At 38.2% G+C, this 23,685-nt stretch overlaps 2 protein-coding genes across 2 annotated transcripts; both read left to right on the top strand.

Annotated features, from left to right (window-relative positions):
• The first annotated feature begins 7,728 nt into the window (after positions 1–7,728).
• On the top strand, positions 7,729–15,084 carry ap1m2 (adaptor related protein complex 1 subunit mu 2). Its single transcript, XM_073487829.1, has 12 exons — positions 7,729–7,945; positions 9,647–9,803; positions 11,051–11,118; positions 11,238–11,368; positions 11,468–11,615; positions 11,995–12,121; positions 12,216–12,358; positions 12,899–12,970; positions 13,224–13,382; positions 13,553–13,678; positions 13,975–14,050; positions 14,819–15,084. The coding sequence occupies exons 1-12, from the start codon at positions 7,904–7,906 to the stop codon at positions 14,842–14,844; spliced, it is 1,275 nt and encodes a 424-aa protein (XP_073343930.1). The 5' UTR covers positions 7,729–7,903; the 3' UTR covers positions 14,845–15,084.
• Positions 15,085–15,464: 380 nt separating this feature from the next.
• cdkn2d (cyclin-dependent kinase inhibitor 2D (p19, inhibits CDK4)) lies at positions 15,465–19,100 on the top strand. The gene is made up of 3 exons (XM_073472901.1): positions 15,465–15,621; positions 16,001–16,159; positions 18,136–19,100. The coding sequence occupies exons 2-3, from the start codon at positions 16,019–16,021 to the stop codon at positions 18,487–18,489; spliced, it is 495 nt and encodes a 164-aa protein (XP_073329002.1). The 5' UTR covers positions 15,465–15,621; positions 16,001–16,018; the 3' UTR covers positions 18,490–19,100.
• The last annotated feature ends 4,585 nt before the right edge of the window (positions 19,101–23,685 follow it).

The following is a 23,685-nucleotide window of genomic DNA, read 5'->3' on the forward strand; positions in this document are numbered from 1 at the left end:
GATGAGTGTTCAACCTCATCACCATCAGACTAATGTCCTACTTCTCTGCTTTTGCCAGTAGAGCAGATTTGTTATCACATCATGGGGAATTTTATGTCCTTGTACATAAGCCAACATAAACACACATCTTTCCTCTCATTTGGATGATGAACTAGAATCACCTGTTGGTTCAGTTTTAACAGAAAGGCTCTGAATTACAGTAATATCCTCAATAGGGCCTTATTAATTACTTTTCATCAGCGATTCATCTGTTGATTAGTTTCATGATTGATCAGTGAATAGTTTGGTCTATAAAAGGTCCAAAAAAATGCTCCTCACAATTTCCCTGAGCCCAAAGTGACGTCCTCAAATTGCTTCTTTTGTCCAACCAACAGTCCAAAACCCAAGACTCTTCATTAACTGTCATAAAGCAGCGAATTCTCACATTTAAGAAGCTGAAACCGGCCAATGTTTGACATTTTTGATTAAAAAATGTCTTAAATGATTAATTGACTAATGAATTTTGAGTTGTTCATTGGAAAGTACCCAGAATGACTGCTCAATTTCTGATCAAGGGGGAATTATTTTGCTGTCAAGACATGAGTTTGTGGTTTTTATTCTGGTCATTTCATTTTAAACTCAGTAGAGAGCATTCATATGCCAAGGCCTGACAGTCCCCTTTAATTCAATCAAGCCTAATCCAATATCAAACTTGATCCTCATCAAACTGTGCTAACTTATAGATACCAGCCACCTAAATACATGTGATTTTTCCATCAGGATCCATGCATTATTCCCTGAGAAATTAACAAAATACATTATGAAAGTGAGAAATAATTCCTGGATCGGTCCCTTTATCCAGATCCATGAAATGTGAATGAATAGATGAATAGACCTTCAAAGTTAAAGGGGTCTTTTCTTGGCCGAGACTCATCCTCCATCCAAGTTTCATGGAAATACGTTGATTAGTTTGTGTAAATCCTGCTGACGAACCAACCAACCAATGAACAGTTTGCTTTAAATCTCTTTCAATCCGTGATTGGAATCTACGCCTAACATTTCATCATGTTTCTCAATAGACCGAAGAGAATTAAACATTTATGTAGAATTCAATAAATCACGCGGGGTGCAGATGGCCTGACGCACCCATAATAGCAAACATCCTCTCACTAACCAAATAAACCTCCTCCATAATTCATGCCTGTTAATGGTTCCCCTCTCAAAGTGCAGTGGGGGTGGTCACTGAGGAAGCAGTGGTGTAGCATCAGTGTAGCATCAGTAACATCAGTAATAACTGGGAAGTGATTTATATACAAGAAACAGCCCTCCAGTAGAAAAGGGAAGGTGTATCAGTTTTATGAAGTTCAAAATGCAGAAACAATACACAGAGTTGTTGATTAATGATAATAATAATAAAAACAGGAGGATTTTCCTGCCGCAGGTCATGGTCCTAATGTTTCAAATCAGAAGATCTGATCGTTTTCTTATCGTACTTTTACCAGCTGGTTGATTTCTTTCTAAAAGCCCTGTTGACCCAAAAGAGCAACATTTATGGTAAATGACCTCGCATTTAGCACTTTTCCAGTCTATTTTATGTTGTTCAGATATTTCCAAATTGAATATTGCTGTTCAACAATGGACATGGATAGAGTTCCCCTATGCTAAGTTTATGATGCTTTATTCTTCTGTGTTGCATAAATAAATAAGTGTAAAAGCAACTACTAGCTGAGATGACTGCAGGGTAAAGAAAGTGTCTTTACCCTGTACAGTTTAAATATTTTTTAAAATAAAATCTCTCACGACACACAGTTGGTTTTGAAAAAGTTTTTCAAGCGGACCAAGTCAACTGGTAGTCAACCTCATTCTAGCCCTTTGATCATTCAATAGCAGGCTTATTGTCCCATTCATTAGTTATGTCTGTTGCTAAGCCCAAAAATACTCTTATTCCATTGAATTGATTTAATTTAAGAGAGTCAAACTTACAATCTACCTCTAACACTGAAAATAGATAACATAAAATTTCTTTTTCAATTTTAAAAAAGCTAAGGAAGCGGAGGAAAAAAAATCTGACCCTTATAAAGTAGTTGAAATAGGCCTGTTTTACAGGAATAAATAGACCAGAATAAAGGTATACACATGCTTAAATATACTTTTTGTTTTTCACCTATGTGTGTGACAGAGGGACAGATCTGATGTTAGGGATAGGCCCTGTTCAGGAACACCTTGCACCATCTTAACTTACTGGGAGGCTGTGGTATGTTGTCTGACGGGAACTGGGATCAACATTCCAGTGACTCCACGCCCAACAGCATCACATCACATGAAGTCAAAATGGTATCTGTGGTGTTGTGCATCCACTCCAGTTTTGATGTGTTTGTTGATAAAACGATCATTTGAACCACTAATGAGGCTCATTGTATCTAAGTGGACATCTTGTTCTTCTCTCATCAGCAGCATCATCTTTGTTGATGGGTTGCTACTCATAGCAAATTAGAGTTTCTTTGTGTGCTGTACCCATGAGGCAGGATACACCTGAGGCACAGGTGACAAATGACACCTGTCCCCTGCTGTGCCCTCTGTCATCCACATCCTCTCCTCACCTCATTATTTACATATGGTCGCTGGCTTCCTATTGGCCAGCTGTCAGCCTTAGGGTGGAGTTGCATCTCACACCACTGACTCGTAAGCGAAAGGGGAGTGTGCTTGAAAATTGACAGCGGAAGGTGGAGGTGGGGGAGGAGGTGGTGGTTAGATATTCCCCTGTCAGGTTACCAAACAGACTACCAACTGTCCTGATTCTAAGGTAACAACCTGACATAACAACCTGAGGGCCAAACACACTGAACCAAAGCATCTCCGGCTGCGGGAGGCAGCAGGGTTCAACTGATACTGTAAAGGAAGATGTTTATGTTGATTAGCTGTGAACTGAGTGTGGGTCTGCTGTATCAGTGAAAGGTGGTGAAAGTCATGAGCAGCTCTGTTGGGAATCCTGTACTAATTCCAAAACTATCTCTCACAGCGATTGTCGAGTCTCGTTTCACGGGATGTCTCACATGTATCTCTTTCAGTCTGAGTCAGCACGCTGAGCTCAACTGCTCTGACCCTGAAGAGGTTTACACTTCAGATGTCTTTCCCATGACACCATAATATCGGTCTATGGTGGATTTAAAGTGACCCAGTTCAGCTCAGTCGAGCCTCTGATCCAAGTGTGTTTCGTGGACAAAATTGGGTGATCAATACCAATGCCAATTCTTCATCATAATCTAATGTAGTAGAAAGAAGATCGTGTCCTAACATTTAATGATAAATCCTGTACAATCATACAGTTGAATTGTTCAACTTGACTATTTAAGGATCTTCAAGTTCTTTGACCTTTGGATGGGTTTTACTTGTAATTATACACCTAAAAAAGTGTTGCCTAAATGGGCCTTTTCTCACCAATCCGGTGAAGAGTTGGGTTGTGATCATTTGGGCTTCTTTCTGTACCCTTTTGACATTTTCAACTGTTGAACAGTTAGACAGTTAGGCAGCTTAACCAGTAAAACTGATGAAGTTAACATGCTGGAAGACATCTGTGAAAATGTAAAGGAAGTCAAACAAAGGATGGCTTTGCAAATGCAGGAGTAGCTGTATTTTATCTATCAAGCAGCTTAATTCGATCAGTGTGTTGATGCACTTCCCAAAAATGAGATTTTAATCACCCATGTGACAGGTGATAGAGAGATGATAGAGGGAACATAGATATTGATGGTAGCCCTTATTACAAGGGCATTGATTTTCGCCCTCTGAGAGAATATTCCTATATCAGCAAACCTTTTTCTTCAGTATATCTTGTTGGAGTTACTCATCTCAGATTTTGGCCACAGCTGTGAGGGTTGCAACTTTCATTATTGATTAATTTAGGGGTTATTTTCTTGAATCATTACCTCCGCTAAGGAGGTTATGTTTTCACCTGTGTCCGTTGGTTGTTTGGTTTGTCATCAGGATTACACAAAAACTACTGAAACTTGGATGGAGGATCGGTCTTGGCCCAGAATAGACCCCATTAACTTTCGGCGTGGACCCTGATAAAGGGACGGATCCAGGATTTTATTTTCTCACTTTTCAACATTTCTGATGAAATCTTGATGAAAAAAAATAAATAAATCAGGCATATTTAGGTGGCTGGTATCTATGACTTTGTACAATTGGATGTGGATCCTTGATCTAGTGATCTTAAAGTGCCATTCTACTTTAATCGTTTAGTCCCCAAAAAATCCTTGTTTCATCTATAATTTAAGTCCAGAGCCCAAGGATGATCATGTTTGACAAAGAAAAGCAGCAAATCATCTCCACCACAGAATGTATTTTTGCCTTGAAAATAACTAAGGTGATTATATATATTTTTTTAAAAAGCCAATCATTTTCTATCAACTTTAATCATTTCATCTCTTTTGCCTTTAAAACCAGCTGTGGTTGCATTTTAAGAATAAGACTATTGTAAATCAATCCTTGGTTAATACTAACGACTTGTACTAACATGAATTCAACTTCTAAAGGGATGCATGTTAAAAAAATCATGTATTCATATTTTTAAAGTAAGGAAGTAGTAGGAGAAACCTCTGTCTGGCATTAGTAGGTCACATATAGTGCAATTTGTCTGGAGCTGCGGCAGTAAAGAAAAGTCACGTTTCTTCATCTTGACCTGATTGTGAAGTGTTACCATATGTTGGGCCCCAACCACTACAGTGGGATCCTGTATAATCCACATCACATGAACCAGAGAGGCTAGAGTCAAACACACTGCTTCATGTAGTCAAAGCTGAAGGGAATAACAGTGATGTTTACATTAAGTGAAAAATTCTCTCCCCGTAGCTTCAGACTGATTTAGGCTGTGAGGTCGACATTTAAAACCCAAATATTTATAGACGGGAACCTTGACTGGAAAAAGACAAAATGCTGACAAACTGGGATGAGGGTCAAATGTCCCAGTCTGTTTGAAATGAGAGGCTATTGGTCTTTATGATAGTCTTAGAATAGCTCATATCCTGTGTGAAGACAACATGTTTAAGGTGTGGTTATCTCGTTTATAGCTCAGATACGTCTCATTAGATAAACAGAGTCCAGATAAGGAGACCAAAAACCTTTATGGACAAAAGGAGTGGACCCTGGAAAAAGACTGATCTCCGTCTGGCCTTCACATTCACACGCCTGTGTTATGGCAGTGTGTTTTTCTCAGTCACTGCCTTCCTACACATGACTGATAAGGAGAAACAGACAGACAGAATATGGACGGAGGCTGAGATCTGGGGCCTAAAACCACACAGAGAGGCCCAAAGGGTAAAACGTGGAGATCTTATAGAGCGAGCTTTATGGCTTAAGAAGGTCCACAGGCATGTGATCAGTAAGTGTTTTCCTGAACCCTGAGGCCAGAGGCTGCAGGTCACACACATATACATACCCAAACGCACGCACAAACTCAGATAAAAGTAGACCAGAAGCGTAGCTGTACTTTCTTGCGAGCCAGTTTTTGCACCTCTACTGTTTGTAGCTAATATGATCTACTGTACAATGACATGATCATTAAGGATTACAGAGGAAAAAGTAGACTGAAAGGACACTATAATTTGCAAGCTCCCAAAATGTTTTATGAATGCAACCTACAAGGTCTTAGCCAGGCAAACATCCACAAAACAAAACCAGGCTTTATTAACAAATTAAAATTACAGCTCCACCTACAATTAGGAGACTGCATGATACAAACACACCTATCACTTTGCTGTATGACGAGAAAACACATTATGGCCTAAAGAAAGGACTGTAGCTCATAAAGGACATGTTTTTTAAGTATTGATTTAACTTTTGTTTGCATTATATTTATATTCAACAAATAAAGAAAAATGTGTACATTGTGTAGAATATGCATGAGAAGAGACAAATCAATAATTGACCTAGGTCTATCTAGAGACTATCATCATAGAGGGAGTGAAGTAAAACTGAATAAAAAACAATATTGATATCAGTCTGGATTGTCTCACTTCAGCATAGCAATGTGGACAAACCAACAAGAGGAGTTTCTAGTGGTGTGACAATTTCCCACCCACCATTACTGCCTGCAATGTGTGATGCACTCAAGCCAGAGGCTCCCACTCCTGGGGATTGACCTTTTTTCTCCTGTGGTGGTGAATTAATGTTTTTCTCCTGTGCTCTGTCAGTGTTCTGCCACAATTGTCTTTAGTTCAGGCTAACTTCCTACAAATGTTTTTTTAAAATATCTGAAATTACATTATAGATTCATAGTGGATAAGGAGATGTCCATTTGCAGAAAAAAAATACTTTTCAGTGTAACAAAATGTTCTCGAAACAGCTAAAATGATCCTTCAGATACAGAGGCCACGATGCCTGAAGTTAAGGCCATTACATTATTGTTGGGTCTCATGGACGTTTATAACTCTGACGGATAAACTGACTTTACAAGGTCTTTGACAGGGTCCAGAAATGTGCACAATAGACATATTTCAAGTCTAATTGCTTGTTTAAAAAAAAAAAACAGGAAAAAGAGAGCTATAATGGGCTACAATGTCAGATGGCAAATGAATGCCTAATCTGCAGAGATGTGGACTCGAGTCAATGTTACTTGGACTCGTGTTGACTCAAGTCACTGTTTTGATGATCTGCGACCTGACTTAACAGAAAAAAATGACTTGAGACTCAACTTAGACTAGGAAGTTAAAGATAAGTCATTTTATTTTGCCGTTTAGTTGCGTTGTGAATATAGATTTGATGTATCAGGTCAAATATATCCTTAATTATAACTTCTGCTGTGGTCAAAGAGAACAAACAAAACATTTTTAAGAAAGGAATTTTTAAAAAAAAAGAGAAAAAAACACAGACTTATCTTGTTTTATATCGAGAACGAGAACAATTTACAAAGGATTCAGGCAAAAACAATGTCAGCACATACAGAACAAATGTAAGTGAAATAAATGTACATAAGGGTAATACAGTAGATACTACTTAGATACTGTTAGTCTACTATTAGATTTTACAAGTAGATGCAAAAAAGAAAAAAAAACACCAAAAAACAAAATCACAAATCAGACAATAACTCAGAAATGTAATAAACTGTTTGTGTTTATTAGGGATTATGAGGGATTCAAGCAGCAGTTTTAAAAGGGAAGTAAAAACTTTAGATTTAGAAAATGTGTGTTTGTGAATAAACAGTTTTGATTGATGAGTGCCACCATTTGGATTATCATGGTAACAAACAATATTGTTAAAGTCAAATAAGTAGAGTTAGTAAACTCACAAAAGTGACTATAGGTGTATCCAGAACTTTTCTTTTCTTGTTTTTTTTTTTAAAAGATATTTTAGTCAAACAATAGGTGAGAAATTGTTTCTAGACTGTTTAAAAAAAAAACAAAATCAAATAATATACAGATAAGTTAAATTAAAACATCATAATGCAAAATGCGCAACACTAAAAACAAGATAAAACACAGAATTAATTTAGTCATAAACTCTATTCAGCATTATTCAATAACAACAAAACAATTTACGAAAATGTTAATAAAAATACATTTTTTTAAAAGAGGTGCTTTTTTGACCTGACTGATGTCGTGATGTCATGATGTCGCTCTTCGTCCCTGCTATCATTCGTGTGTCTGCGGCGCCCTCTAGCGGACACACTGAGCGGCACACCCTCCTCCTCCCCCGTCTCTGCTCAGGTGAGCTGGTGAATGTTTCACCTGCATGCGATGACGTCACGGCACCTTCAGGAAAACGACACGGTGGAGTCCACGATCACCTCGGGCTGATGAATGTCTGCAGTGTGGATGAGATGAAACGAGAGTGAAGCCGGTGAAGACTCGGGTCGGACTTCAAACTTTGAGTGTGTGTGTGTGTGTGTTGACTCGCATGTTGAGCTCCTGCGGCCACAAACACGATGTCTGCCTCCGCGATATTTGTGCTGGACCTGAAGGGGAAGGTAGGAGTCAAGCTGGAGCTCACTGTCGATCATTTCTTATCCGGCTTTACTTGACACAACATATAAAAGTCAGCACTTTCTCCTTCTTTTGTCTGTTTAGGTCTTGTTTTAACTGTTTCTTTAACTGTTAATCATTAATGGCGTCGTTAAAAATTAATAAAGAGCTTGCGACACACTCATTCATTTGCCCTTTCTTCTTTACTTCCGGATTTCACTGTTTGTTGGTGGTGACAGGCTGCAGCCTCAAATAGCTCCACTGAGAGGACTAATTGTGATGCAGCACCTGTGGCCTTCAGTCATGGCATGTGTGTGACCAACTTTTTGTAGTCACTATCCACAAACATCTCTCTCTCTGTAACCTGACACACAAGTGATTGTTACTGAGAAATGGAAGTGTTTGTGTTGTGTGTGTGTGTGATCAAAGGGTGTGTTACTCATCCAGCCACATGTGACATCTAAATTGGTCCAAGCACAGTGCTGCTTTTCTGACCTGCAGAAGCCTCAAAGCTTCTGGAGCAGGTTTGCCCTGTTTTGCATCCGTATTATCTGAAGACATCTTATCTTTCCTTTGTGCTACAGCAGGTCATTGTTCTTAATGTCGACAGGGTTAACAGAGGACCCCCACTAAATTATGTAACACAACATCCGAGGGTCTGTAGGACACATTTTTACAGAAATATGAATGGCAGATTAAAAGTTGTGGCCCCTTCTGAAGGGGTCAGTTAGTCTGATTACTTTCTCAGTTAGACCATTAATCTGCTCTTTAAAGAGGAAAGTAAAGACCGAGGTGATATCATGGAATTGATCCTTGTTTGCCTGCAATTATTATTATTTTTCTTCTCTCTCTCTCTCTTCCTTTTCTGTGATGCTGCCTGTTTTATCGCTTTTATTCCTTTTACTTGACTCACATTGACGTTTTTGTGTTTTCACATTTTCTGTTCTGCCTTCCTGTTTTAACTCACCTTAGACTAGACTTCCTTGTGTTTGGCTTGACTGTTGAGTATTTATTCTGTAGTAATGTCTTCCTGAGTTTCCTGCTTTTGCCTGATTGTCAAAGCAGTTTGTAAACTCTGTTGTTTAAAGGTGCTATACAAATAAAGTTTATCGTTATTATCATAAGGTTAAAAGTATATATTGTGATTATTTTGAATCGTCACTTTTGCATCACAATTTTCATTTTCACTGAAAAAACTATTAAATCGCGATGAGGTGACAATTACCAAACAAACATGTTTTCTTGTGATTCGAATACAACACTATGTCATAATGTGTTTTGGATAATATCTCGATTAATCGTGCAGACCTAACACTTAATTTTAATACACTACTCAACATGAGTTAGGGATATTGAGATATGTATAAGTCCATTGTCACTCACATTGTGGTTCATGGAAATGGTTAATAAAGTTAGATTGAATCTTGTTGCATCTTTGTTAGTAACAGCTGTTTAGATCTCCAGTTCTAGTCCAACATCTGGTCACACATCAGCCTGATTGGATCATTTATTTTGACAAAATGTTAATTCTAAAGATTGTTTCTTGTCATTTTTTTTTGGCATTGTACATTTTTATGTATTTCCAGCCACTTTACTTTACATGTTGCACTGGCGCTCTACAAATGAGTAAAACATTTGACTCTGTCACCTCTTTAATCAAACATGCAGTCGTGTGACAGCCCTGTGGTGTTATTCTCTCTCCTCAGGTGTTGATCTGTCGGAACTACAAAGGTGATGTGGACATGGCGGAGATCGACCACTTCATGCCTTTACTCATGCAACATGAAGAGGAGGGTCTCCTCTGTCCTGTGCTGTCACACGGCAGCGTTCACTTCATGTGGATCAAACACAGCAACCTGTACCGTATCTTTTACAACTGTAGTTACTTTGAGCTGCGACAAAAGCTGTGGCAGAATGTAACTAAGTGCTTTTACTCAAGTACAAATTCAAGGTACTTGTACTCTATTTGAGCATTTCCATTATTTTCCAAACAATATACTTTACGAGATCTCAGAGGCAAATATTGTACTTTTTACTCCACTACGTTTGTCTAACAGCTTTAGTTTCTAATTATGCAGATTACAGTTTTTTACACCCTTTCCGTCCAGTGAGAAAAAACATTTGGTGTTTTAGAATAAGACTTTTATTCCTGATAAACTGAAGTGTGAGGAGTTCCTTCATGAGAAAATGTTGCTACTTGTTGTGTTACTTAAGCTAAATAAATCCTCCTGGATGAGCTGGAAAAAAGCTGAATACAGGCTGTTTTTCTGGGCTCATGAAAAGTTGACTTCTTAGAAATACATCTGTCACAGGACAGCGACTTTACAAACGTGATTATCTTATAGATCTCATCAGCAGTAGTTACATGTAACATACACCTTAATACAGCAGTAATATTAATCCAAAAACATCAGACATAATAGTAAAAAACTAATAGAGACCATTTTACTCGAACAAGTTCTTTTACTTTTGATACTTTAAGTAAATATTGCTGAAAATACTTGCATACTTTGACTTAGGCCCAAGTAAGGTTTTCAATGTAGGACTTTTACTTGTAATAGAGCATTTTTCACAGTGTGGTTATAGTACTTTTACTTCAAGTGGAAACAGACAACTTCTTTCTTCTCACGTCGTACTTTTGTTGGTGCTACTGTCGCAAAGGCAACTGGATCGTTTCCATTTTCCTTTGAGTAGCAACTACCAACAACACAGAACTAAATGCGAGTTCACGTGAGAGTGAGAGCAGATAGGAATGGTGCCAGGCTGTAGCCTGACTGTATCGCCAGTTAACCTTCCTGTTCCCAGGAGATTTCATGCACAGCGGCCGACAAAATTGAAAAGTGAAAGCGAGGTTTATAGGGAACCGATCTAAACGTTGATGGTTTCATCAGATTACATTGTGCAATCAACATTTACTTCACAATGATACGTTGAAGCAGAAAACTCAGAAAAGCCCTCAAGTACGCATTCACATTCAACAGAATCTCTTTATTAAAGTCACAGAATATTGAATAACGCAGCAAAGATTTAAATGTAGCAAAGTGAACAACAGCAATTATCTTAATTGTAACAAAATGTGCAAAACACTCCTTGACCTGATCTCTGTGCAGTGGTGGCCACTACAAACAAGAACTCCAACGCCTCCCTCGTCTACTCATTCCTATACAAAATAGTCGAGGTGAGACATACATGCATGATTTGTTGTTGTAAATTTATTTTTTGAGGAGTAACTTGTATTTATAGTGTTACTCAGAGCCACCACAGATCAGTCTGATGTCTGCTCTGTGTATTATGCAGGTGTTCACAGAGTACTTCAAAGAGCTGGAGGAGGAGAGCATTCAGGACAATTTTGTGGTTGTCTACGAGCTGCTGGATGAGCTGATGGACTTTGGCTTCCCACAGACTACCGACAGCAAGATCCTACAGGAGTAAGACTTCCCAAAACGCACACATGCACACACACACACACATTATCATGTATACTGAGAGTGGTGTTGAATCACAGTAGTCCACCTCTTCTCTTGCAGATACATCACTCAGGAAGGAACCAAGCTTGAGGTGGCAAAGTCCAAAGTGCCGACCACCGTCACCAACGCTGTCTCCTGGAGGTCAGAGGGGATCAAATACAAGAAGAACGAGGTCTTTATCGATGTCATTGAGTCCATCAATGTACTGGTAAGAAGGGATCATTCATTATGAGACTAGCTGAGAGCTTTTGAGCGCCATCTTAAGTCAGAGAGTACCTGGGTACCTGCAATTGTATCACCTGAAGCCACTTATTTTGTTAATCACAGGAAATTTTTCCTCTTAAAAGTTAGAATAGATTGTCAGAAATTCTTGTTGTTTTTACACAAAACTGTATAATAATAGCTCATATTGCTTTTATGTAGTTAAAGCTAAATTATATTATGTTGAATAATAGAGCATAATAGAGCAAGTATTGTATGGATTTTCTTACTGTTTAATTTAATCAACTTGATGAATCAGATTAGTTTGATTTATTCAATTAAATAGTTTATCCATATTTATCCACCCCTGTGTATTGTTTGTTCAGGTGAATGCTAATGGCAGTGTGATGAGCAGTGACATCGTGGGCAGCATCAAGCTGAAAACCATGCTCTCTGGGATGCCCGAGCTGCGGCTGGGCCTCAACGACCGAGTGCTCTTTGCTCTCACTGGACGTACGCATGCAGCATCTGTCTACATCTATCAGCTCATCTGTCTGCTTTAGTTACATTTAAGTTAATACCACTGTTTGTATTGTGTTTTGTTCAGGTGATAAGGGAAAGACGGTGACGATGGAGGACGTGAAGTTCCACCAGTGTGTCCGTCTCTCACGCTTTGAGAGTGATCGAACGATCTCCTTCATTCCTCCGGACGGGGAGTCTGAGCTCATGTCCTACCGCATCAACACGCATGTTAGTCCAATACAGCACCACACTGTATTCACGCTAAATCCTCTATACACCATCTATCGTATTAATGACTCACACCACAACCAGGGCTGGCCAAAGTGGAGCTTGATTAAGGTTCGATTTGGTGCTGGTGTTCAGTGGTGGAACGTAACAGAGCACTCAAGTACATATTTGAGGAACTTATTCGAGCAGGCTGTTTCCATTTTAAAAATATTGAATGGAGGATGGATGGCTTTATTGATCCCGAGAGGGGAAATTTAATACAAGAAACAGTCTAAAGATCAATGAAAAACTTGAATGAAATGAAACAATTTTGACACAATACACTACTTTATTTCATATGCATGATTTGATCATTGTGCAAATGTATGAAAAAAAAATTAGACTAGTAGTGCAACTCTGACAGCTTTACTAGCCTCACACACATCAGTACATGTAAACACACGACCTAAATTAACATGGATACTGATGGATCATGTGTATATGTATATTTTAAATGTAAAACTTGTTTTATAATAAAACCTTTTCCTTCATCTGTTACAGGTGAAGCCTCTGATATGGATTGAATCAGTCATAGAGAAATTCTCTCACAGTCGAGTGGAAATCATGGTTAAGGTACTGAACAACTGTATTTTGACTTAAGACACAACTAAATTACAATGTCACTGGAGACATATACTTTGGAAACTGCCAAAAAGCAACAATTAGAGCAAGAATTATTCACCTCACTGTTTGTCTCATGTCTCCAGTTGTTTCACATTTTGATAGCTTGAACTATCTTAACAGTTAACAGTCGATGTTGCCTTTGTGAGACTGCAAGAAAAAAGGCTTTCACAAGATATCCTGTGATATTGTGTTGTATTTTCAGGCAAAGGGACAATTTAAAAAACAGTCTGTGGCAAATAATGTGGAGGTGAGGGTCCCTGTGCCCAGCGATGCCGACTCACCCAAGTTCAAAACCAGCACAGGCAACGCCAAATATGTGCCTGAGAAGAACATGGTGGTGTGGACCATCAAGTCATTCCCTGTAAGAAATATACTGTTGCATTGACTTTAAATGATATTACTTTCTTAATGCATTACATTCTGATCAAATAGAGAAATGTATTTTATTTTCTGTGTGTCTTTCTGCTTGTTTGTCCATCTCTCTGCCTTTCTGTGTTTAATCTGTTTGTCTATGTGCGTCCATCCATCCAGGGAGGCAAAGAGTTTCTAATGAGAGCTCATTTCGGTCTGCCCAGCGTTGAGAACGATGAGCTTGAGGGAAAACCTCCCATTACTGTCAAATTTGAAATCCCATACTTCACAGTCTCAGGAATACAGGTGTGTTTATAAGTCTAGTCCATCTGAGAGGAGGCACATTTTTTTATGGATCTGAGGCCTGTTAGAGCATGTTATATCTTCTTTATATCAATATGGATCAATTTTAAAGCTCTAAACATCCCCTGAGAAGATCACATAGGGCGTTTTCAGCTCGTGGATAGTCAGGTCAGGTCCTGTAGATAGTGAGCTCAGACTCATAAACTAGATTTATTTTTAATTGGTGATGATGCACAGTAATGTTACTTGCCTCAACATGTTGTCTTACCCCGTCTCACTCACTCTCTTTCTTTTACCAGGTGCGATATATGAAGATCATTGAAAAAAGTGGTTACCAGGCTCTACCCTGGGTGCGGTACATTACACAGAGTGGAGGTACATTAAGCAATTCCTACATACTCCTACATACTCCTACATACTCAAGGCTGCATCCACAACTTTAGAAATACTGAGGTCCCGAGTCCAGGTCCACCATTTCCCAGTCCCCCAAATTTGACCAAAAGCCATTATTTACATCTCAATTCTGATTTCATTTGGATTTTTAAGAACATTTATTAATTCCTGTAACTATCCAGTTTTATTTTCTCTACATTTCATTTCCCAACACGTCTATGCCCTGCAAATAAACATGTATTTACCAAACATTAACTTTTTATGTGCTAGGAACTATTTTCAGCATTGTGACATTTTCAGATAATCCAGCGGGTTATTCAGTTTATTATTCAAACAAAGACAATGGAGAATTTTCTCGACCCATAAATAAACACTGATAAATTCTTTATTTGTTTATTTATTAGGCTAAAACTAGTCAAATTCAAAGGTGTACTATGTAGTGAAAATCAATCGGTCAAGATTTTTCTCTTCTCTTAAAATTTCTTCCCCAGAACTACATAGTGCACCTTTAATCTATTGTATGATGTAAAGAAAAAAACTGGAATTGGCCTGTAAAATACCATCAATGTAGAATACAAACAGCCTTCAGGTGTAGCTACAGCCATATAGTCTTCAATGTGATGTGACTTACTGTTTTCGGGACATATTGTACTATTTAAGCAAGTGGTAATATAAACATAAAATGTAGAAATTGAATCAAGTTGAACTTAACTAATATTTTCTCCTTACATGTGTTTTCTTTTTATGTAGACTACCAGCTGAGGACCAATGTGTAAAGCCTGAGGGATTACTGTATATTCTTCACTTCCAGCACCTTCACAGGAACATCAATAATCACTTTAACGCGACTGAGAGAATGTCTTTGAATTTCACCTGTCAGTGATCTTGTTTTATGAAATCCGTGTGCAGCTTGATTTTAATGTTTCTATTATGGGACCACTGCTAATTATTTAAATGTGTGATGATTTTATTCCCTCAAGCAATCTGTCAATATTAAACCTTTGTATCCTCCTTCAGCCCCTTTGTTTTTCCCATGAGTTTGCAACACCATGTAAGGGCAGATTTGTCCTCATATTGTAGTAATGCATTGTGAAATCACAGTCGGTAAATTCCGCCTAAAATTAAAACCTTACACCCGCCTTTTTTCCACACTTGTCTCTGGAGAAATACAAGCAAAGGTCAGAAATGTGAATGAACTGCCTTTGAAGACATCAACGTATACGAATCGCCCGCTTTCTGCACTGCGGGCTCTGATTGGTTGACTGTCGCTGTTACCACAGTGATAGTGTAGTAACAGAGTTGTAGCCCGGCCTCTTTTACCATATATGGAAGAGCAACACCCTCCGGGCGAGCTGTGATTGGTCGGCGTGTGTTCTCTCCAATGTTTGTAAATTGTAGTCTGGAGACACCGCTGTGTAGATCTCAGCGCGCAAATGTATTTTCTAATGTTTATAAACCCTCCTTGTTCGGATTTTATTTAAAAAATACTGGTCCTCAGAAACAGCGGGATAGAAACTCGTGTCGGCGTTGTGGATCTCAAGGAAACGAACAAGGTATGCGTAAAAGCTCTACGGTTTGTTCTCTTTTTAAGGTTAGCGGTTAGCCGGGATGCTAATTGTTTGTGAGCTTCAGTTGACGTGAGCTGTCTGGCTCTCGACACAACAACCGTGTTCGCACAGCTCTGTTGTTTAAGCGAATGGTTTGTTAAAACGACCCGATCTAACATTACGCTAGCAGTCAGATAACATGGCGTCAACGGGGAACTAGCTAAATGACGTTAGCCGGATGCTGTTAGTAGCTAGCTGTAGTCGTAGTTAATCAGCCTGAATCCTCGTTTCGCCGCTTTACTCTTCATTGTACTGTCGGTGTCATAACGAGGATCCCGTGGTTGAGTTTGGGTCTGACTGTTGTCGTACGTCTACTACTGAACAGGCAGAAAGAGAGACTATAATGGTCCTTAGTCAGATGGATGCCGGTAAAGCTTTGACGGCGGCGGCAGCCAAAGGGAAGACGAGCGAGGTGCAGAGGATCCTGGAGGAATGCAGGGTGCATCCTGATACTCTCAATGAGTTCAACAGGACCGCGTTACAGGTGAGGACCAACTCACAGACATGCTGACACACAGTTCATATTAACACAGGTATGAACTGCACACACACGCAGACTGTAGAAACTCGTCTCCTCTCGTCCTGACATAACGGTACGTAGGGCTGTGCTGAGCTGTTATGGATATGTTATAGCACCGTGTTTTAAGACTGTAGGTAGATCCAAGCAAAATGGAGAATATTTGATGATTTGACTTGCTAGAAATATATAATAAAGAGGATATACACTCAGTTGCCAGTTTATTAGGTACACTTTCAACTAATGCCAGTCTAATCCAGCAGCCATGCTATAAATCCTTCCTTCTTGAAGGTTATAATGCTTAGGGCTGCAACCAACCATTTGGTCTATAAAATGTAAGAAAATGGTTAAAAATGTCAATTAATATCTCCCAAAGCCAAAGATGATGTCCTACAATGTCCTTTTTTTTTGTCCACAACACAAAGACATTCAGTTTACGGTCAAAGGAGAAAAGAAACCAGAAAATATTCACTTTTAAGAATCCGAAATGAGAATTAGGACTCAAACCGATTAATCAGTTATCTAAACAGTTGGGAATTTATTCATTGACAATAAATTGATTACATGATTAATCAATTAATCGTGGCAGCTCAAATAATGTGAGAATGAGTTGTTGATTTTACTTTATGATCATTGCTGTGGAATAGCTATACTAAGAGGTGTTTCTGCTATTCATATAAGTGATGTAGACAAAATGGTCAGGCTTTAATTAACAGTTGTCTCTATCAATTAATCTGTTGCTGCAACTATTAGTCGATTCGAAAGATAATTGATTAATTGTTTAAGTCATTTTTCAGGCAAAAATGTTAAAAATTTACTGCTTCCAGTTTAAAAATGTGAGGATTTGCTGCTTTTCTTTGTAAGTTATGACAGTAAATGAAGGGTCTTTGGGATTTGGACTGTTGGTTTGACAAAAGAGGCCATTTGAAAGCATCACTTTGGGCTTTGTGAAACTGTGACGAGCTTTTTTTAAAAAATATTTATAATTTTTTGACATTTCATTGACTAAACAAAGAATTGATTAATCTTGGAAATAATCGTAAGGAAAATAGATAATGAACATAATTGTTACTTGTGGCCCTACTATAAAATGGAAAGAAATATCCATCACAATTTCCTAGACCTCAAAGTGACGTCCTCAAACCAACCAACAGTCCAAAACATGAAGATATTTCATAACTGTAAAAAATAACAAAGACAAAACAGCCAATCCTCACGTTTGAGAAGCTGAGACCAGAGAATGTTTGGAACTTTTGCCTGAAAGCGTACTTAATTAATTATCCTAATGTTTGCAGAATGATTGATTTTCTATCAGTTGATTGTTTCAGCTCCAAAAATCAAAACGCCTGATGAAAAAAACATCAACCTCTCTAAAACAGCTTCAGCTAAAACATGTTGATGAAGGTTCATGGTAAATCTGAGTGCTGTATCGTAGGCAACTGGACTTGTTTCAGTCCAGTTTCCTACGATACAGCACTTAGACTTCAACAACAACTGAACATCATAACCGTCATGAAGAAACTGTTGTACTGATAATGTACTAAACTAAACTGCATTTCACTTTTATGTACCTGATAAACTGACAACAGTTTGTAGGAACATATTTGTATGTTTTCATTAACGTTATAGACAGTTACTGTATTTATTCCTTGACCAGGTCCCACTGTACAGATTTTCTTTGAAGTGACTTTCGGGAATACAATTTAACATTTAAGTATTAATTAGTGATCTCTGTGGAGATCTCTGACATGAAAGTGTTAAAAAACCTCTGAGATGATCTAGGGTCATTTACACACCGGTGTTGAATTTACTGTTCTCTCTCTCTCTCTCTCTCTCTCTCTCTCTCTCTCTCTCTCTCTCTCTCTCTCTCTCTCTCTCTCTCTCTCTCTCTCTCTCTCTCTCTCTCTCTCTCTCTCTCTCTCTCTCTCTCATATCTCTTATAGGTGATGATGATGGGGAACTCCAAGGTTGCCAGTTTGCTGTTGGAAAAAGGAGCAGACCCCAATGTGCAGGACAAACACGGGATAGCGCCTGTGCACGACGCGGCACGGACAGGATTCCTGGACACGCTGCAGGTTCTGGTGGAGTACGGTGCTTCTGTAAACATCCCGGACCAGAGCGGCGCCCTGCCTATCCACATCGCCATCCGGGAAGGCCACCGGGATGTCGTAGAGTTCTTGGCACCACGGTCCGACCTGAAGCACGCCAACATCAGCGGTCAGACAGCCATAGACGTGGCCCGAGCTTCATGTGTACCTGATATGATTGACTTGCTTTTCGCTCACATTCATAGTTAGTCAGATGTCTGGGTGCCCACTGGGTGACCCCAACCTAACTTTTCTTTGCTTCAAACCTGGTGACTTGAATTCATTGCTGTGTAAAGGATTATTTGTTTTGTTAATAGTCGCTCAGCATTAATGTGTGACAGGACATATTGTCTTGGCAGCTTATTTTCAGTGGATGGGTGGCTATATACAGTAGACACCTCTTTTGCACAGTGCAATTTAGGCACCTTATATACTATCTGTTGTCCCTATTGATTGGGAGTGCACATTTGTAGATAGTTTCCCCAGTGTTTTTGTAATGATTGCATTATTTACATTGTGTAAGAAATGTAACAGTTGTATGTGTTTTTAAACATTTCTTTTTTTTTTGTTTGTTTTACAAAACTTGACATGGTGCACCCTGATTGCTTTACATAGTTTTGTTTCTCTTAATTAGATGTACTTAGACTTTGAATTTACTCTTATTTATTGTTGGAATAGGACTGAATATTCCTGTGACTCTGTAAATAGTGACATTTATTGTGATTTGTTGAAATGTTATTTATACAAATACTTTTAAAACAAAAGTGAGATTATTCACTTTAATATTTGAAGAAGAAAGCACAAAATAAAGTGTTGAACTTGAAGTTGTGAAGTCATAGTTTTCTTTTTAAACAGTTCACTGATTTTAGCTGCTTTTAAGTTGGACAGACAAATTGACTTCCAAACTGTAGCTACGACTAAAGACACTGAGGAGCTTTATATACACTGTAAATTTTAAAAGTTGACTTTACTTAAAAAAAATCAGGAAACCAATTACCTCAGAATTACCAAGTATAGTAGACTAAAAAATTTAAGTTGTATGCGCTAAAAAGTTTGAACATCTTAACATAATTAGTCTACCGGGTAATTTGAGGTTATCGGTTTCTTCAATTTTTCAAAGTAAACTCACTGTCAGATTTTACAGTGTATGATTATGCATTTGTTTTTATCAAGCAGATTTTCTTTCTATTTGAGATGAACCATTTTCAAAGGATTTTAAAATAACGTTATATAACACATAAACAGGCTTTTATTTGAGAATTTATCCTGAGCTCTCTTTTATTTTTGCTTTTATTGTGAAATACTGGAAAGTTTGGCCTCATCTGGCCTATAAAATTAATTTAAATAAAAAAAAAAAACACTGCTCATGCGACAGGGCAAATATGACCACTGACTGACATTTGTTTGTTGTTTTTTTCATATTTCAAAACAAACAAACAAAAAAATAGCACATCTGAAGCATGAATTAAATCAATCTATGATCGTTTGGTTTGTACAATATCAGCTCAAGCCTTTGATACACCACATTTATATGATTTTCCTTTCTGCCTTAATAGACAAAACAGGGTGATTCAAGGTGATTCATCAAGGGCATTTATAATAACTCCACACTGGAATGTGGAAACCTTCTCAGAGGTCACACAGATAGCTGGATTGCAGCTCACTAAGAATGAGGGCCCTGTTTTGTTGAGGCTTGTAGGTAACGGTGGCAGTTTGCTGATGTTTGTGCTCAGGGCTCTCACAGCACAATGGGTATTTTGTTTGCTTGCGTGTCACGGGCCAACTTCAGCAGTCGACAAAGGAGATACAGTTCAAGGACTGTGCTGCTGGGCCGCTGTGTGTTGAGCCTCATGATGTCACAGAAAGACCACTATGTTGTTTACATGTGATAACAAGTGCATTTCTCACAATATTAGCACAATATTTTCTGAATTAATTTGACAGAAAACTTGAGCTTTCTCTGAAAATGAAGCAGTGGCGGAAAGTAACTTGTGCTTCACTTGAGTATTTTCCATTTTGTACCAATTACAACTTCAATTTCAGAGAGAAATATTGTACTTTTTACTCCATTACATTTATTTGCCAGCTATATTTACTGGTTACTTTACTAATAAAGACTTTACACACAAACTATATATCAACAACAGTGTTGTATAAAGTACCCAAAAGTCATTCTTGAGAAAAAGTAAAGATATTGTGCTCAAATATTACTTTGGTATCGTGAAAGTCACCCGTATGAATCATACTTGAGCAAACGTCTTAAAGTATCTGATATTAAATGTACTTAAATATCAAACGTACGAGTAAAAGTAAATTATACATACTGTGTCAACCAAATTATCGGCCTGGCCAATTATCTGATCCGATATTCAACATTTTTCTGGCATGTGTGATCTTTGCTTTGTTGTGTTTTTTTAATATCCGATCCAATAAAAACAAATCATTTTAAAAATGTGCTACTTAAGCTCTGATTCAGCATACAGTCTGCAAAGTAACTAGTGACCAAGTTATCAAATAAATGCAGTGGAGTAAAAGGGACAATATTTGCCTTCCATTTGAAGTGGAAGTTTAAAGTAGCAGAAAATGGAAATACTCAAGTAAAGTACAAGTAATTGAAACACTATTGGAAAAGGTTGTGTTGGCACTGGAAAATATAAACAGACATCAAAACTATTTCCTTTTTTTAAAAAAAAATATTGTTTGTATTTTGATGTGATTCAATGACAATCTTATAATGTTTTTCTTCATTTCTGTCTTTTTTAAACTGACTGTGTTTCTTCAGTGCTAATACAACTTTTTCCAACACTCCAAGTGTTTCAGTGCCAGTGTTTCCTTTTTACATTTAGGTTTAATTTTCAATGCCAAAATGTAAAGTCACTGTTCTATCCCCATATCAAAGTACCTTGTAAAACACTGAGTAGCTCAAAACTTAAATATTGAATGCTAACAAATTCAGTAATAATAAAAAATGATTCATGAGGACTTTGCTACTTTATGTACATTTGACCAATAATCACCTTCACTTGTCTCAAGTAAATTTGTAAGGACTTCAAATACTTCCTCATCCACTGGATTTAATGGCCTGCAGTCAGCAGTTGCATGTTGTTTTCACCTTCCTTTATCAAATTTACATAGACACCTGCTGGGAGCTGCAGTCCAACCACAGTATTTGGCTTTTGGATATTGAACAACTCTATTGGAGCAGCTTGACGTTAAACGCCTTGCTCAAGAGTACTTCAGCAGTAGTTATTGAGAAGAAAAAAAAAAGAGTCATTTACTTTCCACACCTATATTTTCACAGCTTGGTTTTGAAACAGCAACATTCTGGTCAAGTGTCTTTACCACTCCCTCATCTCATGCAGTATAGACACACAACCACTAACTATATTTAAATATAGTTTCACACCAAAACAGCTAAATTTAGTCACACAACAGCTGTAAACATGTTAGTGCAAGAAGCAGCCTCAGGACAGACCTGCCTCCAGCCACTAGGTAGAGCTCAAGCACAAATATGGGTGTGTTGTTGGCCGTGCAAATACTCACTGCTGTATAAACACTGCTGTAGGTCTTTTTTTCCTGCAGGTTGGGAAAGACACAGTTAGAGTGACAGGTTTGACAAAGGTTGACAAGAAAAACCAGTATCAGCCTTCTCCCCCAGTCACATGGTCAAAAAGCAGACAGATTTGCGGGAATACATGATGATGACGGCACCACTGACAGCAGAGCCATGACTCAGGTGTCTTAACTTGTGTTACAATGAAAGAATAAGTGTATAAGTGTAAATATGTGAGTGGTGACAGTTTGCATCCATTGTTTTTAAGTATTTTTGTGTGTTTTTTTTCCTTGAGTGGATAACAGACGAAGGAGAATTGAAGTGAGAGAGAGAAAAGGGGATAACATGCAACAAAAGCCTCCAACTGGACTCAGACGGGGCATATTGCATGGTCAGCGTCTTAAAGCTCTCTTTCATGAGGATGCCCCTTACTTCTCTATTAGAGCTGCATCAGTTCGGTAATCATATCAATATAATCATACATTATATTGAAAGGATTTTATTTGGGTTTTGGACTGTTAGTTGAACAAAACAAGACATTTTGAGACCTCAGTTTGGGCTCTAGGACATTGAAATGAGCATTTTTACTATTCTTTTGTGTTGCCTAGACCAGTTATAATCAGTAACACAATCCCCAAAGTAATCAATACTGAAATGACCACGATGAGTAACGACAGGCTTAAGATGTAAAAGGATTAACATTTTTGTCTTACATGGCCATATGTACACTCAAAGAGTTATTGATCACTGTAACTGTTCCTTCTGTCAATACTGGCTGAGAAGTGACACCTTCCTGATATAACTACACTGTAAGAAATGGGAAAAATGCATTTTGAAGTTTGTTTTTTCAGTCTGAGTCAGCCAAATCAATTGGTTTTTAGTCAGAAATGAACTTTTTTTTCCTCATGGACTGGCTTTTCCTTGCTGTAGGCCCAGGTCACAGCCTGTATAGATAAAAGAATGACTAGTGATCAATAGCACATTCAGTGTATGTATGAACATGTCAGCATCTTATTAAGATTGACTTTAAAAGAATCCAAACCCATCCTTAAAGCTGCATAGAGTTCTTCATGAATGATTTAAATAAGGTGCAATATCAACCAAGAAAGTCACCCGGTGGTAAAATAATATAAAATGTTTGAAGGTTTATGAACTTTGATACCAATAACTGGTGAAATCACAAATGATGAGTCAGTGTACACATGCTCTATTAACCTACAAACTGTCTCACTTCAATTCAGTTCATTAAGCTGCAGGGAATAAAAGCCCACAGGAGCTGCATCCTGACATTTTAGACTTCCGAAAAACAGAAACTCACATGGCAGGAAGAAGCTTCCCAATCTGATTTTCCTACTGAATTAGCACAACCGGGCCTGACACACCCTACACTCTGGCAGCAGTTCTAGCATTTCACGCTCAAGTCAGTACACCACCTTAACCTGAAGATATCGCCAATAACAACTCAAAACAAAGCTCTTAAGAGACAAAACATGTTATTTCCAGCTGCGCCTTAGTCACAATGATGCCATCACATCTCTTTTGGTTAATGCTGGTGACGCACTTGACTGCCACTTTGAGAGAGGAAAAGAAATAAGTAAATTATTGACAAAGCTTCACACTTTCAGAGGTTTAATGTGTGTGGCAGCGTGGGCAGGTCATTGTATGCTGCAGTATTACTGAGGTATGTCCTTAACTTGTAGCCATGCAAGCCTGGACACGACTGCTCTGAAGTTCAGGCTGAGGCATAAATGTTTGTCCTGCACATGTGGGATTGAGACGAGACACACTGGTTTACAGAGGGAACATGAACATGAGGAGCAAAGACAGAAAGAATGCAGAAAAAAAGGAGGGGT

Source organism: Pagrus major, chromosome 1, assembly GCF_040436345.1.
Source record: "Pagrus major chromosome 1, Pma_NU_1.0".
Lineage (NCBI taxonomy): Eukaryota > Metazoa > Chordata > Actinopteri > Spariformes > Sparidae > Pagrus > Pagrus major.

Bases quoted from the DNA above. Each gene is read 5' to 3' on its own strand.
- ap1m2 (XM_073487829.1), top strand. From the start codon at position 7,904: ATGTCTGCCTCCGCGATATTTGTGCTGGACCTGAAGGGGAAG. The intron at 7,946-9,646 runs GTAGGAGTCAAG...CTCTCTCCTCAG, and splicing joins TGCTGGACCTGAAGGGGAAG to GTGTTGATCTGTCGGAACTA. The intron at 13,679-13,974 runs GTGTGTTTATAA...TTCTTTTACCAG, and splicing joins TCACAGTCTCAGGAATACAG to GTGCGATATATGAAGATCAT.
- cdkn2d (XM_073472901.1), top strand. From the start codon at position 16,019: ATGGTCCTTAGTCAGATGGATGCCGGTAAAGCTTTGACGGCGGCGGCA. The intron at 16,160-18,135 runs GTGAGGACCAAC...TATCTCTTATAG, and splicing joins TCAACAGGACCGCGTTACAG to GTGATGATGATGGGGAACTC.